Source organism: Aulonocara stuartgranti (assembly GCF_965226115.1).
Source record: "Aulonocara stuartgranti genome assembly, chromosome: 10".
NCBI lineage: Eukaryota > Metazoa > Chordata > Actinopteri > Cichliformes > Cichlidae > Aulonocara > Aulonocara stuartgranti.
Genome location: NC_138946.1, coordinates 34,622,212 through 34,636,595, shown reverse-complemented (window position 1 = coordinate 34,636,595; position 14,384 = coordinate 34,622,212). Strand labels below are relative to the sequence as shown.

Below are 14,384 nucleotides of genomic sequence, written 5' to 3'. Positions count from 1 at the left end.
GTAAATAAGTTAAAATAAACTATTTTGCTAAACGTATTTGCTTGTCAGCCTTCATGTGCATATGAACTTATGACATTTTAAAGTCTTTCCACAACATTTAGGAATGTGTTTGTGGGAATTTTTGGCCTTTGTTCCAGAAGTGCATTTGTGAGTTCAAGCACTGACATTGGGTGAGATCGTGCTGCAGTCTCCACTCTTTTTTATCCTAAAGGTGTTCTACAGGTGTGAGGTCAGTACTTCGTGCAGGCCAGTCAATTTCTTCCACACCAAACTCGCGCATCCATATCTTTAAGGGCCTTGGTTTGTGAACTGGTGCGTGGACATGGTGGAACGTTTTGGAAGGTGCCATGCCCAAATAATGAAATTGTCCCAAATGGCTTGGTTATGCTGAAGCATCAGGAGTTCCTTTCACTGGAACGAAGCGGCTGAGCCAAAATCTTGAAAATAAATCCCACATCATGATCCCCCCTTCACCAATCTTTATACTTCAGTACAGTCAGACAAGTAGAGTTGTACTGGCAACCACCAAACCCAAGCCTCGTCCATCGGATTGCCAGACAAATAAGCAGGTAGAAGTCATAATGGTAGAAGTCATGAGTTTTTCAACAGATGTATGAGAACTTGATAACTTTCCTGGGTGAACTCCTTACATCAAAGGGAAAGTCTATAAATGATAAACATAAACCAAAAACAGGAAGTTGAACAGTTTATGATTTATGGAGAAAAATTTTTGTTTTTTCGTTCTTAGCTTTCAATTCAGAGTTACAATCTTTATACTAGCGACATGCCTACTGTTTTAAGGCAACAGTGAAGTATGTGGGAGATGCACCAGTCTGCATGTTGCATATATTTTTGGCGCCAGCCTCCCTGTTACCATAGGAACTGTCTATCGATTCAGCTGTTTAAGTGAACTGACAACCAATCAGATCTGCAGCCATTACATATTTATTTATTTCTTCCTTAGAGTGAGCAGTTGAGCTGAGGGAGGAGAATGAGACAAAGAGTGGCTTCCATGAAGTACAGAAGAAACATGTGGCTGAATGAGCTACAATGAAACTGATCCGAAATTCAGTCAGGAGGTAATTATGCTGTAACCTCAGCTCCAGGCCAAACTTCTGGATTTGAGCCAGTGAATCTCTCCTAATTGTGCTGCCAATTCACTGTATTCTTTAGAATCTGAACAAAAGATTAAAAGGATTTAAGCCACCAACCTTCCAATTAGTAGATGACCTGCTTTACCTGCTGGTAGGTCAGAAGACAATGAATCAAACACCTGACTCGCAAGCAGTTCCATGGCCACGTGACGCAATTTCATTCAATTCATCAAGTATTGAAATTTCAAGATGAACTTCTCAGATTACAATGTAAGAGATGAAGCAAATCAACAGACTGAAAATTCAATATGAATATATACACTTTTTGGCCAAAAGTGTCCATTCAACCTTCCAAATCACTGAATTCTTCCAATCACTTCCATGGCCACAGGTGTATAACATCAAGCACCATAGGCATGCTGATTGCTTCCAGAAACCTTTGTGAACAAATGGGTCGCTCTCAGGAGTTCAGTAAATCCAGTAAGTCCAGTTGTGAAATTTCCTTCAATTTCAATTCAATTCAATTCAATTCAATTTTATTTATATAGCGCCAAATCACAACAAAAGTCGCCTCAAGGCGCTTCATAGATACAGAGAAAAACCCAACAATCATATGACCCCCTATGAGCAAGCACTTTGGCGACAGTGGGAAGGAAAAACTCCCTTTTAAAAGGAAGAAACCTCCGGCAGAACCAGGCTCAGGGAGGGGCGGCCATCTGCTTGCTACTAAATATTCCAAAATGAAAGCAATTTGGAATATTAACATCTAACCCAAGTGGTAAGCCACATAAAATCACTCATAAGATCAAACTTTCTTTTTCAGTGTGAGCTGACTCCATGTTGGTTGAAGGCGTCACCAACTTTCTGCAGACTCAATCGCTACAGACTTCCAAACTTCACCTGGCCTTCAAATGAGTTCAAGAACAATGTATACAGAGCTTCATGGAATAGGTTTCCATGGCCAAGCAGCTGCGTTCAAGCCCCAGCTTTGTGGAAACAGTTTGGGGATGGCCTCTTCCATGTTTCAAGATAACTACACAGCAGTGCAGTAAGGTCCGTAAAGACATAGATGAGCGGGTTTGGTATGAACTTGACTGACCTCCACGGAGTCCTCAATTTAAACCAACAGAACACCTTTGGGATGATTCAGAGCGGAGACTGAGAGCCAAGCCTTCTCGTCCAAAGTCAGTGTCTGACCTCACAAATGTGCTACTGTCGGGGCGACCGTGGCTCAGGGGGTTGGGAAGCGTATCTGTAACCGGAAGGTCACCGGTTCGATCCCGGACTCTCTGTCCTCGTCGTTGTGTCCTTGGGCAAGACACTTTACTGGTGTTGGCCAGAGGGGCCGATGGTGCGATATGGCAGCCTCGCTTCTGTCAGTCTGCCCCAGGGCAGCTGCCTCCACCAGTGTGTGTATATGTGAGAGTGAATGAATAGTGGCATTGTAAAGCGCTTTGGGTGCCTTGAAAAGCGCTATATAAATCCAATCCATTATTACTGGAAATGGTCAAATATTCCCATGAATATATTCCTAAACCTTATGGAAAGCCTTCCCAAAAGAGATGAAGATCTTACGGCTCAGACCATTCTCATTCCCGACACGTAACATACCAACGATTTGTCACATCCCGAGGCGTCCAATAGGAACGCAAAAGGTACCCTTCTGCGTCCCTATGATACGCGCCGGATTGTGAATGGAATCCAATAGAATGACGCTCCCGGCGGTAACACGTGTTCCAACTGTGTATTCCAGCCCTAACCCTAACATTAATCCTAATGACAGTAAAACGAAATGTACATGTGTAGATTTATTCCAAACAGTTCTCATGTTTCCTGACATTTCTGAATGCGTAACATAGAGATGTGTTGGGAGGCTGAAAGCATAACATACCGACAATGTGTCACATGGCGTAATTTGTTACACTTTGGGATGAGAACGTGTTGTATGGCTGCAAAGGGTGGGCTGACATTGTATTAACCCCCTACAGATTAAGAATGGGATGTCAGTCAAGTTCATATAAGTGTTCAATTCAATTTGATCTATATAGCGCCAAATCACAACAACAGTTGGTTCAAGGCACAACTGTTGAAGGTGTTCTTTAAGGACATGGTCACTACAGCCATTTCCATCTTATCGGCAAACTTTACAAACATCTGTCCATTTCTCTTCTTAACACCATACTTATCACTTGATCCATAACCTCACCTCTGTTTCCTTCCTGTCCATCAAAGTGTGCGCCAATCACACTCTCTCCCTTGGGGACATTCTCTCCAACTTACTTCAAAATTTCTCTTTATCTCCTGACATCCAACATGTGGGACATACTCACCGACAGCATTAAACATCCCCTAGGCATCAATATTCCTCCAAGAAATGACTCCTAAAATTTACGTTCCTATCTATGCCATGATACAATGGTCTGAATCCACCTCCAATACTCCTGGCCTTGCTTCCCTTCTACTTGGGTTTACACATAATACACTTGCCTTCCTTCTTTCCAGCATATCAGCCAACAGTTCCTTCACCAATCAGAATCTGACATTTAGTGCCCCTACATTCATCTCCACACCTTTTCTTCTCTTTCACTGCTTCCTGACATGCCTTCGCCCTTCCCTCTGCCTTTGTTTCAGCCAACTATAGTTCAATAAGGAGAGATCATTAGAATAAAATGAACATGATTTATTGATGTACAGAATTTTTATGGTTTTCTGAAGTACTCCTGAGCCCATGCGGTAATATCCTTTACAGAATGATGTTTTAAAATGCAGTGCTGCCTGAGGTATCGAAGGTCATGGGCATCCAGTGTTGGTATTCGGCCTTCCCGCTTTCATGCAGCGATTTCTGCAGATGCTCGGAGTCTTTTGATGATATTATGGACAGTATATGATGAAACGCCTGGATTCCTTGCAATTGTACGTTGAGAAACATTGTTCTTAAACTGCTGGACTATTTGCCCACGCAGTTGTTCACAAAGTGGTCATCCCATCCTTGCTTGTGAACACCTGAGCCTTTTAGGGATAGTACCTTTATACCGAATCATGACAAACACCTGTTTACAATTAACCTGTTCACCTGCAGAATGTTGAAAACAGGTGTGTTTTGAACATTCCTCAACTTTCCCAGTCTTTTGCTGTCTCTGTCCCAGCTTTCTTGGAACGTGTTGCAGACATCAAATTCAAAATGAGTGACGATTTGCAAAACAACAACAAAATTTATCAGTTTGAACATTAGATGTCTTGTGTTTGTGGTGTATTCATTTGAATATATGTTGAAAAAGATTGTATTCGGTTTTTATTTATGTTTTACACAACGCCCCAACTTCTTTGGAATTTGGATTATACATGTATACTGTATACCCAGTGTTGGGCAAGTTACTTTGAAAAAGTAATTAGTAATAGTAAATAGTTACTTCTTCAAAAAAGTATCTCTGAGTTATTAACAGAGTTATTATAAAAGTAACTAAATTCTAGGAAAAGTAACTACTGCGTTACTTTAAAAAATGTTCAACCCTCTGTGGTCGAGGGTGTTTTTGACTACTTGTCATTTCACCTTTAAAAACGATTTATCCTGCCTTGTTTTGTTTGGTGCCGTTCTTTTCAGCACAACCTCACACGTCTGAATTTACAGTTATTTTTTCATTTGACATACTGTATCAGCACAGCTGATCTGAAACCAGACACAAAATATAAAATCCGAGTAGAAAAAGTTATGTTTTTACTGTAACAACCACAAACATGTTTAAAAATCATTCTCTTAACTTGAAATGCAAATATAAACCTATGCACAGGTTTTACAAACAACAAAGTTATATGCAGCTATTTACCTAAAATGCAGCCAAGCTGTTATTTTATAACCATTGAAACTATTTACAGAACAATCAGCTGTTCTGCATCAAATAAGATGCCACACAATCATCTATTTGTGCCCCTCCCAAAAATAATTTCTGTCCACTGTAAGATAAAAAAGCAGATCACAGGCTGATACCTGCAGGCCTGACAGCAGCAGGTGTGTCGCTGCTCCTGTTTCCACCTGCAGACAGCGTTTACACTGTTTGGTGGCTTTTTGGCAGCAGCTGTGACCTTCAGCAGTCGCCTCATTGTTCTGACACACACAACAACAATATCCACTACACTACACACTCACTCAAAACTCTCTCTCTCACTCTTTCTTTCACTCTCTCTTGGCATCATCACTCCTAAAACTTCACCCTTGTCTTGGGTTGACATAGCGTCTTGGTTCCATGGAATCTTAAATTGATCATGTGATTGGTTTACCATGACTACTTTATTGTTCCTCAATCAGCAGCACTTGTGCGATTGTTTCGCCCCCCCTACCTCCCGGTAAGCTGAAGACAGCCTCAGCACGTCCGCACCACTTTTTCTTGTTAGCAACAGTAACGGCGTTGTAATGATAGCAACAGTAATTAGTTAGATTACTGGTTACTGAAAAAAGTAACAGTGTTAGTAATGCCGTTACTTTTAACGCTGCTGTTCCCATCACTGTGTATATCTATGTATCTAAAGGGATCAAAATGACTCATCAGTTCTAGAAGTTGTCATTTTTTGCCTTTTTATCCCAATTTCCCCCAACTATATAATAAATAAACCCATTTAATAAATGCACGCACAATATGTTTAAGATTTTGACAGGTTAATCAGGATAAGTTAATTTAGCAATTAACAGTTTTACAATGTAGGCTTCTGAGCTACCATTCTTAATACACACTGACAGGAAAATTACTTTTCATCCCCAAAGACTACTTATCTTTTAAGCACTTTAAAAGTGGTACACTTGGTATATATACACTGTATTATTCTTATGTGGTCAAAAATTTATATGAAAAAAACAAACAAACCCAGCAACAATGACAGCATATCAAACAGGTTCATCCAGGGATCTGTTTATTTTTTCCCCTCCCCTCTATTTTCCTCTCACTCAATTACAAAAGTATATTCATCATGCCCAAAAGCATTACAACAGAACAGCAGACGTAGCTTATAGTACTTCAGATCTCTTTGCAGCAACTGTGCATTACACAGAAACCACATATGTTTCATATTTAATAGTTTTGGCAGTGCATACGCCACGAGTTAAACCTTATATACTGCATGTTTCAGGTTGTTTTACACTCCGTCAGGTCTATTCCACAGTACTGCATACAATATTAACACAGCTGAGAGGTAATATATTCAATAACCATGAGTCACAAAAAATGCTAAATTGAAAAAACAAAAAAGACGAAATTCCCAAAACAGCAAACGCAGCGTTGATTTTGCTCAGAAACCAGGTGATCCATGTAAAGTCCAAATTTGTCACATGGTCATAATTATTCAATCATTAGCCACCATCAGTGTTACCCTCTGACAGCACTCATGTATTATCCCTCTGGCATGCTGATAACCTGTGCCCTATCAGTGTTCAGACATAATGTAATTCATTCAGTTCAATTCAATTCATTTCAAATGCATTTATATTGCTGTGGCGCGGCTTGTAGTCCTGTACAACAGTTTTTCTGTGTGTTTATTAACTTCTTGCTTAGCCTCAGGTAGGGTCACCTCTCCTACCCAGACAGAACCAGTGGAGACCTGCATTAGAGACTCACTACGGGAATCATTCAACCATCCTCTTCCCCGGCAGATGCAGGCACTTTGATTATCTAGTGATGCTGTTTTGGTTGACCAGTGCACCACTGGTGTTCCAGGCATTAGTCAACGATGCTCTAAAGGATCCTTAATGTGTTTGTGTTTGGATATCTTGTATATCTAGACAAGTAAAGGTTTTGCAATGACTTTTGGAGAATCAGATGCATGTGAAGTATCAGTGTTGTGATACTTCTCATTTCATTTCTGGACACTCGAAAACATTGTCATAACTTTGAGCATCAGCAATTCTTTCTCTCAAGTCTAAACTGGTTGATTTTGTTTTGATACTTTGTCAACTGAGAGCACAAATCCTTTCTGAAGTTTTTATATATATATATATATATATATATATATGTATGTTCAATGGTCAATAGTGACTCTGTTGTCCCCAATGAGAAGCTGATTTGCAGTATGTCCACACAGAGAAAAAAACAGCCTAAGTTTCATCAGTAGCATCAACAAAGTGTTATTAAGCATGATAATAGCAGCAGGTATAATAGACACTCTATCTCTCTTGGTCATCACTGCAGGCACTTCATGCTGACGACCAGAAAATCTCTAAAGACAGGATGGTCTGAACATAACATGACAGAGGTTTCCTTACTCAGCACCAAAGTTCACAAGCTGGACCTGAGACCTTCCTGAGATCTGAACAGCCACTTTAACCAGGTGACCGAGTCTGGGCTTATTGGTCAAAGACAAATTACCGAGCAATGATCCATCCATCCATCTTCTTCCGCTTTATCCGGGGCCGGGTCGCGGGGGCGGCAGCCTAAGCAGATAAGCCCAGACCTCCCTCTCCCCAGCCACCTCCTCTAGCTTATCCAGGGGAACACCAAGGAACCTAACCCCCCTTTGGACTGTAGGAGGAAGCCAGAGTACCCGCAGAGAACCCAACCAAACACGGGGAGAACATGCAAACTCCACACCCAAAGACCCTGGCCAGGTGTTGGAATCAAACTCAGGACCTTCTAGTAGTGAGGTAACAGTGCTAATCACCGCACCGCCGTGCTGTCAAACATCAGGGATATGAAACTGCAACCACTTTACAGAATTTAACAAGATATTAGATGAGACGCTACCACTAACTGCTTCTTTCAGCTGCTCACCGCAGTGGTTGTCACAGTGGATGATCTGCCTCCATGTCACCCCATCCCTTGTATCCTCCTTCACAACATTCATGAATTTTATCCCTGGCAGCTCCATATTCAATAACCATATCAACCCTGCATCTTTCTTTTTCACCAAAAAGCTGACTAGACACACAAAGAAAAAAAAAGCACCTTAGTATCTTTTGCTTCCATATTTGACACAAACGAAAGCTTCCAGGTTTCCAAAAACAGTTTGACTGATCCTTTAGTAAAGCAGCGCCTCTTTTGCAGTTTCTTATCCAGCATAGGACTGTTCTGATGTTAGGAGAGCAGTAATAATACTGGGCAAAGTGACAATCCCATGATTTTTGTAACACACTTCCAATAACTCTAATTATTAAAAACATCTTCACCAAATTAATTCTTACACCAAGAGAAAAAGAGAATCTCTAAAATTTTAGAAGAGGTTGCCCGTCTGGGATCTTAATCCCTAATTTCATTAATTCAGTTTTATGGAAATTGACTGTAATACAAGACAAACAGTCAAATTAAAAGGTCTTGAATGCTGGACACTGGGTCAGAAATATACACAAGCTTATCGTCAGCATACAATCATATTTTGGGTTCTAAAGCTTCCCTTTGACTTCCTTTGACCAAACCCTTGCTGTTCTTGTTGCTATAGTTAGTGGGTCAATTATCATTGAAAAAGATTAAGGGGATAAAAGGCACCCCTGCCTGGTACCACACTGCATCTTTGTATGATGACACGCACACACACACACACACACACACACACACACACACACACACACACACACACACACACACACACACACACAGTTCTGGTTCTCCAGCAGAACCAGGATCATGGAGGGGCAACCATCCTCTGCAATCAGTTGAGGGTGAGGGGAAAGAGGAGGAGAGCAAAAAAAGACAGGACAAAAGGTGAACAATAGGAGGCAAGGCAAGAGTTGAAGTTACTAATTAACAGTAGTGGTGTTTTAAAACAAAGAGTGAAGGGATTAGTCAAAAAGAAACAGTCACTGGAAGCTGCCAGCAGTGGAAGCCTTTTAGCAGCATCATTTAAAGATGGTTCAGGGTCACCTGATTCAGCCCTAACAATAAAGAGTTATCAAAAAGGAAAGTTTGAAGCCTAATCTTGAAAGTAGAGATAGTGTCTGTCTCCTGAATCCAAACTGGAAGCTGGTTCCACAGAAGAGGGGCCTGAAAACTGAAGGCTCTGCCTCCCATTCTACTTTTAAATACTCTAGGAACAACAAGTAGGCCTGCAGAGCGAGAGCAAAGTGCTCTAATAGGGTGATATGGTACTACAAGGTCATTAAGATAAGATGGGGCCTGATTATTTAAGACCTTGTATGTGAGGAGCAGGATTTTACAGGGTTAGAGTGATGGATGAAGCAAAGCTAAAAGGGGGGAAAATCTGCTCTCTTTCTGGTCCCTGTCACTACTCTCGCTGCAATGTTCTGTATTAATGGGAAGATTTTTAGAGATCTTTGCTAAAGCACAGACAGATACAGCCACTTAGAACTACCTCTCCCAGCCAGCTAAGATTTGGTTAAGAACCAGCTGCGGAGCGGCTAAGGATCTGCCACGGTCCTGTCAGGATCCAGGTGGTTATTGTAAGTGGCTGTATCTGTAGCTAGGACTGGATCAGGTGACCCTGAATGCTTCAGTAGGTCTAGTGTGCTCGGGGATTCACACAATGCGCTGAATGTTCTTTCTTTATTCACCTTTATAAACACAGTGAGTAAAAATAGTGTTTCTAAACCACTATGCATTTAAATCATCAGTTATTCTTAGTCTCTGGCTATCTTCCACAGTGTCTCCCTCCCCTCACCCCCAAACAACTGTGGCAGATGGCTTCCCCTTCCTGAGCCTAATCCTGCCAGAGGTTTCGTCTCTTAAAGAGATTTTCCTTCCCACTGTCACCAAGTGCTTCCTCACAGGGAGTCATTTAATTGTTGTGGTTCTCTGTATTATTGTAGGGCCTTTACCTTGCAATATAACACATGTTGACGAATATTTGGAACTATATAAACAAAATTAAATTAAACTGAATTATAATGGGACCCTCACAGCCAGCCTGGTGTCCTGGCAGCTCGGGTTAGAGCCCAGCTAACTAAAGCTAAGTTACTATATCCACACCAGCTACTGTGGTGAATCTAATTATAAGATTATAACAGTTCGGTGTACAATGCACTGAGCTAAGCTGCATTTGCAGTGAGTACCATTAGTGCTAAAATAGCTTCAACAGCTAACACACCGACCAGAGAGCTGGTTAACCATAGGTCATACTTACATACTTTGAATATAACCTGCAGGTGATTCCAGAGAAATGTAGTTTAATTCATTTGAGAAGAGCTACAAATGTGATTCTGTGGTCATCAGTTTATGAAACTTCAAAAGTTTGGTGATATTTCCTAAAAAAAAGGTTTAGAAATGATTTTTGCTGTAATTTTAATACACAAAAGAGAAACAAATGTCAACTTCATTAAATTCAATTTTTATTTATGCAGGATGAGATCACAACAATAGTCGCCTCAAGGTGGTTAACATTGTAATATTGTCCCACATAGTTAGGTTATAAATACAGATGTGATAGGGCAGAGACCTGGGTTCAAACCCACCGGCCATTTACTGTGCACCCTCTCCCAGCTTCTGTCTTCTCTGCACTGTCCTATGTCCGTAAAGATCATACAGTTTTAGATTAGATGAAAATAAAGGTGATATTCAAAGAGAGTTTCACTTTGACTCGTGACTATTAAAACAGGGGCCAATGGCTGCAACCAGGGACGCCACAATACCAGATGTTACAAACTTGGAACTAATGCCAGTAGAAATACTTTTTCTGGTAATTAAATATATTCTTAATACCCAAATGTAAAGAAAGATTATCCAACATGAACAAAAATTTAACTTCTGACATAGTGATGGCAGACCATTTATTAAAATGTTTTTAACGCTATGAGCCGCGTAGAGTCACTGCAGCATCTGAAGTTATCCATTGTGGTCCTATCCTCAACCACCGATGATCCCTGTCTGATGTTCTTCATTCACGGTGCTTTGTGATGTTACAAGTGTCATGATGAGATACTTTGAATTAATTTTGAATCATAAACAGGAAAGAGGTAAGGATTATGTATACCAAGGAAACAATAACTTAGAAAGGAAATCTAATAAACATGATGACAGTATGGTGGTCACAGGGACTGAAGAACTGCTCTTTTGAGTGATGCAATGATCGTTTGCACAGTAACTTAAACATTTTCTAAAATAAAATGTTCCAGGTGTGCACAAAGACTTCTGCGTTACAGTGAAACAACCTTTTTCTTGCAGTGTTGGCATTACTCACGTTGTGTGAGCACTGGGCTGCAGCAGAGCCACAAGTTCAAAACAGCTTCTGTTGCCATATCTGAGCTTTTTATAGTGTTGCTGACTGAAAGACGTGAACCAGAACAGGTAAACAGAAATGTCCAGCAGCAGCAATGAAAATGAATTTATACAACTTTTTACTTTAGAGTGACATGGGAATGAAGACAACCAGGAGGGAGGGATAGCAAACATCTATATTCATCCAGAAACAACCAACACACAAACAGCGTTTTCCCCTGCTTTACCTCATCCCTCATTCCCGTACAGTGACTATTCTCAAGTCCAGTGAATCATGTCTCTTACCTTGGTTGTGACAATGCAAAGACAATCCATGTTCATCAGACAAAAAAGGAGCTCTCAATATATTGTCAGATTCATCACCACTTATCTCATCCCTGAAGGAAAAATGTGGGAAGACGGAAAAAGATGCCAGTATGAAGAACCGAGGAGGTAAGGATTACCAGAGAACGAGAAGGGGAGGAAAGAGGAAGAAAACATGCACACGCTCTCCTTTGCAAAGGAGAGAAACCACAGCGGACAGACATTACTGCATGTGGGCCCCTCTCAAGGATTGAGATGCCTCCTCCACACCGCTGAAGGCAATCAGAATTCTTTGACCAGCCATCTCAGAGCACAGCGCACGTCATCGTCTAACACGCACACAAAACAGTAGCTCCACACACCAACCCCAAATTCTTCCTCAGATTCTCTCCCTCTCATTCACCCTCTGCCTCCTCGTTTGAGTCCATTCTCTGCTCGTCTCTAGGCTGCACAACAGAACAGTGCTATACGGTGAGAGAAAGCAAGGGCAGGAAGGACAGGAGCGTCAGCTCTGGTAATGGTAAAGGTTCCCCTTGCTCTCTTTTTCATTGGCTGTCTGCTGAGGCAGACTGCTGGAACTCAGTAACACACTGGCTTCAATTTAATCTGCATCCAGTGGCAGCACAGCACTCACCCTTCCACTCACTAGTTTCTAAGCAAAAGAACTTTATGGATCTTTAATGTTAGGAATTACATGTTTAAAATGTTTCCCACTTGGCTTTAGGTAAAACAAATGAAAAATCTGTCAGCATCTCCGCTATAATCAATTCAATTCAACATCAGCATCAGTCGCCTCAAGGCGGAGAGTGAAGTGCTCTAATAGGGTGATATGGTACTACAAGGTCATTAAGATAAGATGGGGCCTGATTATTTAAGACCTTGTATGTGAGGAGCAGGATTTTGAATTCTGGATTTAACAGGAAGCCAATACAGGAGAAATCTGCTCTCTCTTTCTAGTCCCTGTCAGGACTCTTGCGGCAGCATTTTGGATCAGCTGAAGGCTTTTCAGGGAGTTTTTAGGACTTCCTGATAATAATGAATTACAGTCGTCCAGCCTGGAAGTAATAAATGCATGAACTAGTTTTTCAGCGTCACTCTGAGACAGGATATTTCTAACTTTAGAGATGTTGCACAAATGGAAGAAAGCAGTCTTACATATTTGTTTAATATGTGCGTTGAAGGACACGGGAAGACAACTGACTTTGGTTGCTGAGGTTTTCAGCTTCACATGTCTCAGATACATAAAAAGGTTGGTGGTGTACCAAGGCCCTTTAAACCCTAACTCGTCACTGACAGGGTTTTCCGACATTTTTTAAAATTACTGTAACTTTTGACTATGCTTCCACCTCACTGTCAGCCATCCTGTTAGCAGGGCCTATGCTATCTTTGGCTACACCGGCTACAGGGGCCTGGTTAGCTATGGGTTATTGCAAGGGTGTGAAGTCGAGTCTCCAATTCAGTGATCCTGGCCTCCAGACCTGAAAATAGGCTGCATCTTTTACAAGTATCATTACTGCTAAAAGAGGCCGAGGAGTAACTGAAAATCTGACACAATGAGCAGGAAAGTGCAGGAGGGACAGATGAAGAGGCAATGCTGCTAGCGAGTCAGCTATGAGCTAAGCTAAGCTAGTGAAACCCTAAAGACACAGTGAGTGAATACTGTAACAATAAATTAGCGAGTGTGCTTTAGATGAAGCATGTGAAGATTACACTATGAAATAAGAAGTTATCTATAAGTTTTTAATTAAACTGCTACGCAGAAAAGTGACACAAAGGCACCACTGTGTTAGAACAGGAACAGGAAGTGATACTCGGAGAGAGTGAACACCAAGTGTCACTACCCGATCCGTACCGGAAACCCGATCGGTACCCCGCATGCGCGAAAGGTGTCTACTTCCGGTCGAAGCATTTTACGATAGTTACAGGTCAGAGTATCTGTTAAGATGTTAAGAATAACAAGTATCTCTTAAAATGTTTCCGATAATGAAACATTTAATAGAATGTAGACAAAAACAAAAAAGTAAAAAGATAGTGACAGATCGGGACTCCCGATCCTTACTGCGCATGTGCAAAGACGGACCGTACAAATCGGGTCTACCCGATCCGTACCGCGCATGTGCAGGGGTTTTCTTCTTCTTCTGTTCGTTTAATGGCAGTGTACCCCCCAGTGTACGAGGATACCGCCACCTGCTGACTGAGCGAATAAACCCTATTATAAACTGAATTAGCGTCATTACAAACGTGTGCTAAATTTGATTTAGTGATAGTCGAGTGTGTTTATGCTCGTCTGTGTGGAGAGGATTGTTGGAAAAGTGATGATAATGTCCGCTATCACTGTCAGTTGCCAGTAAACACTTCATCTGGCTGCTGAATCTTCGCGTGACATATTATAATGTCTGTATTATTAACTCTGTCATTAGGCACCATTCTTCTTATTTTACGGCACTGTTGTTCAATCGGGGAACGCTCTCTGTTGAGGAGAACAGCAAAATTTTTTGCGGATATGGATTATCCATTGTTTAAATGTCCCGGTAGTCGAAAAGGAGGCAGAGCTGCTGAGAAATGCTAGGAGCAACCTGGGCGCTAACCGTATCATTCAAATATATTGAATGTCGCAATGTTGGCAAAGAGAGGAAGTGACGTAAGATTTGCGCATGCGGGGTACCGATCGGGTTTCCGGTATGGATCGGGTAGTGACAAGCACCACCACTAAACACATCCGCCACCACTAATCAAAACATAGCAAATTTTTTAAAAAAAATCAACTTTTGACTTTTCATCTTTGATAGAGTTTGAAAACTGATCCAAATATGTGCTCAGTGCAATACTGCAGTGGATGCAG

General features: G+C 41.3%; 1 protein-coding gene across 13 annotated transcripts in view; it reads right to left on the bottom strand.

Moving 5' to 3' along the window:
• The window catches only part of LOC309715572 (disks large homolog 2-like), a 173,592-nt gene that overhangs the window by 104,462 nt on the left and 54,746 nt on the right, over positions 1-14,384 (bottom strand). Inside the window, exon 1 of one of the 13 annotated variants that reach the window (XM_082548801.1) lies at positions 11,525-11,811. The exons of the other annotated variants lie outside the window; for them this stretch is intronic. Coding sequence (XP_082404927.1) covers positions 11,525-11,560 — 36 coding nt within the window. The 5' untranslated portion in view covers positions 11,561-11,811. Of the gene's footprint in view, positions 1-11,524; positions 11,812-14,384 lie in introns of those variants that run through there. 13 annotated transcript variants of the gene reach the window in all.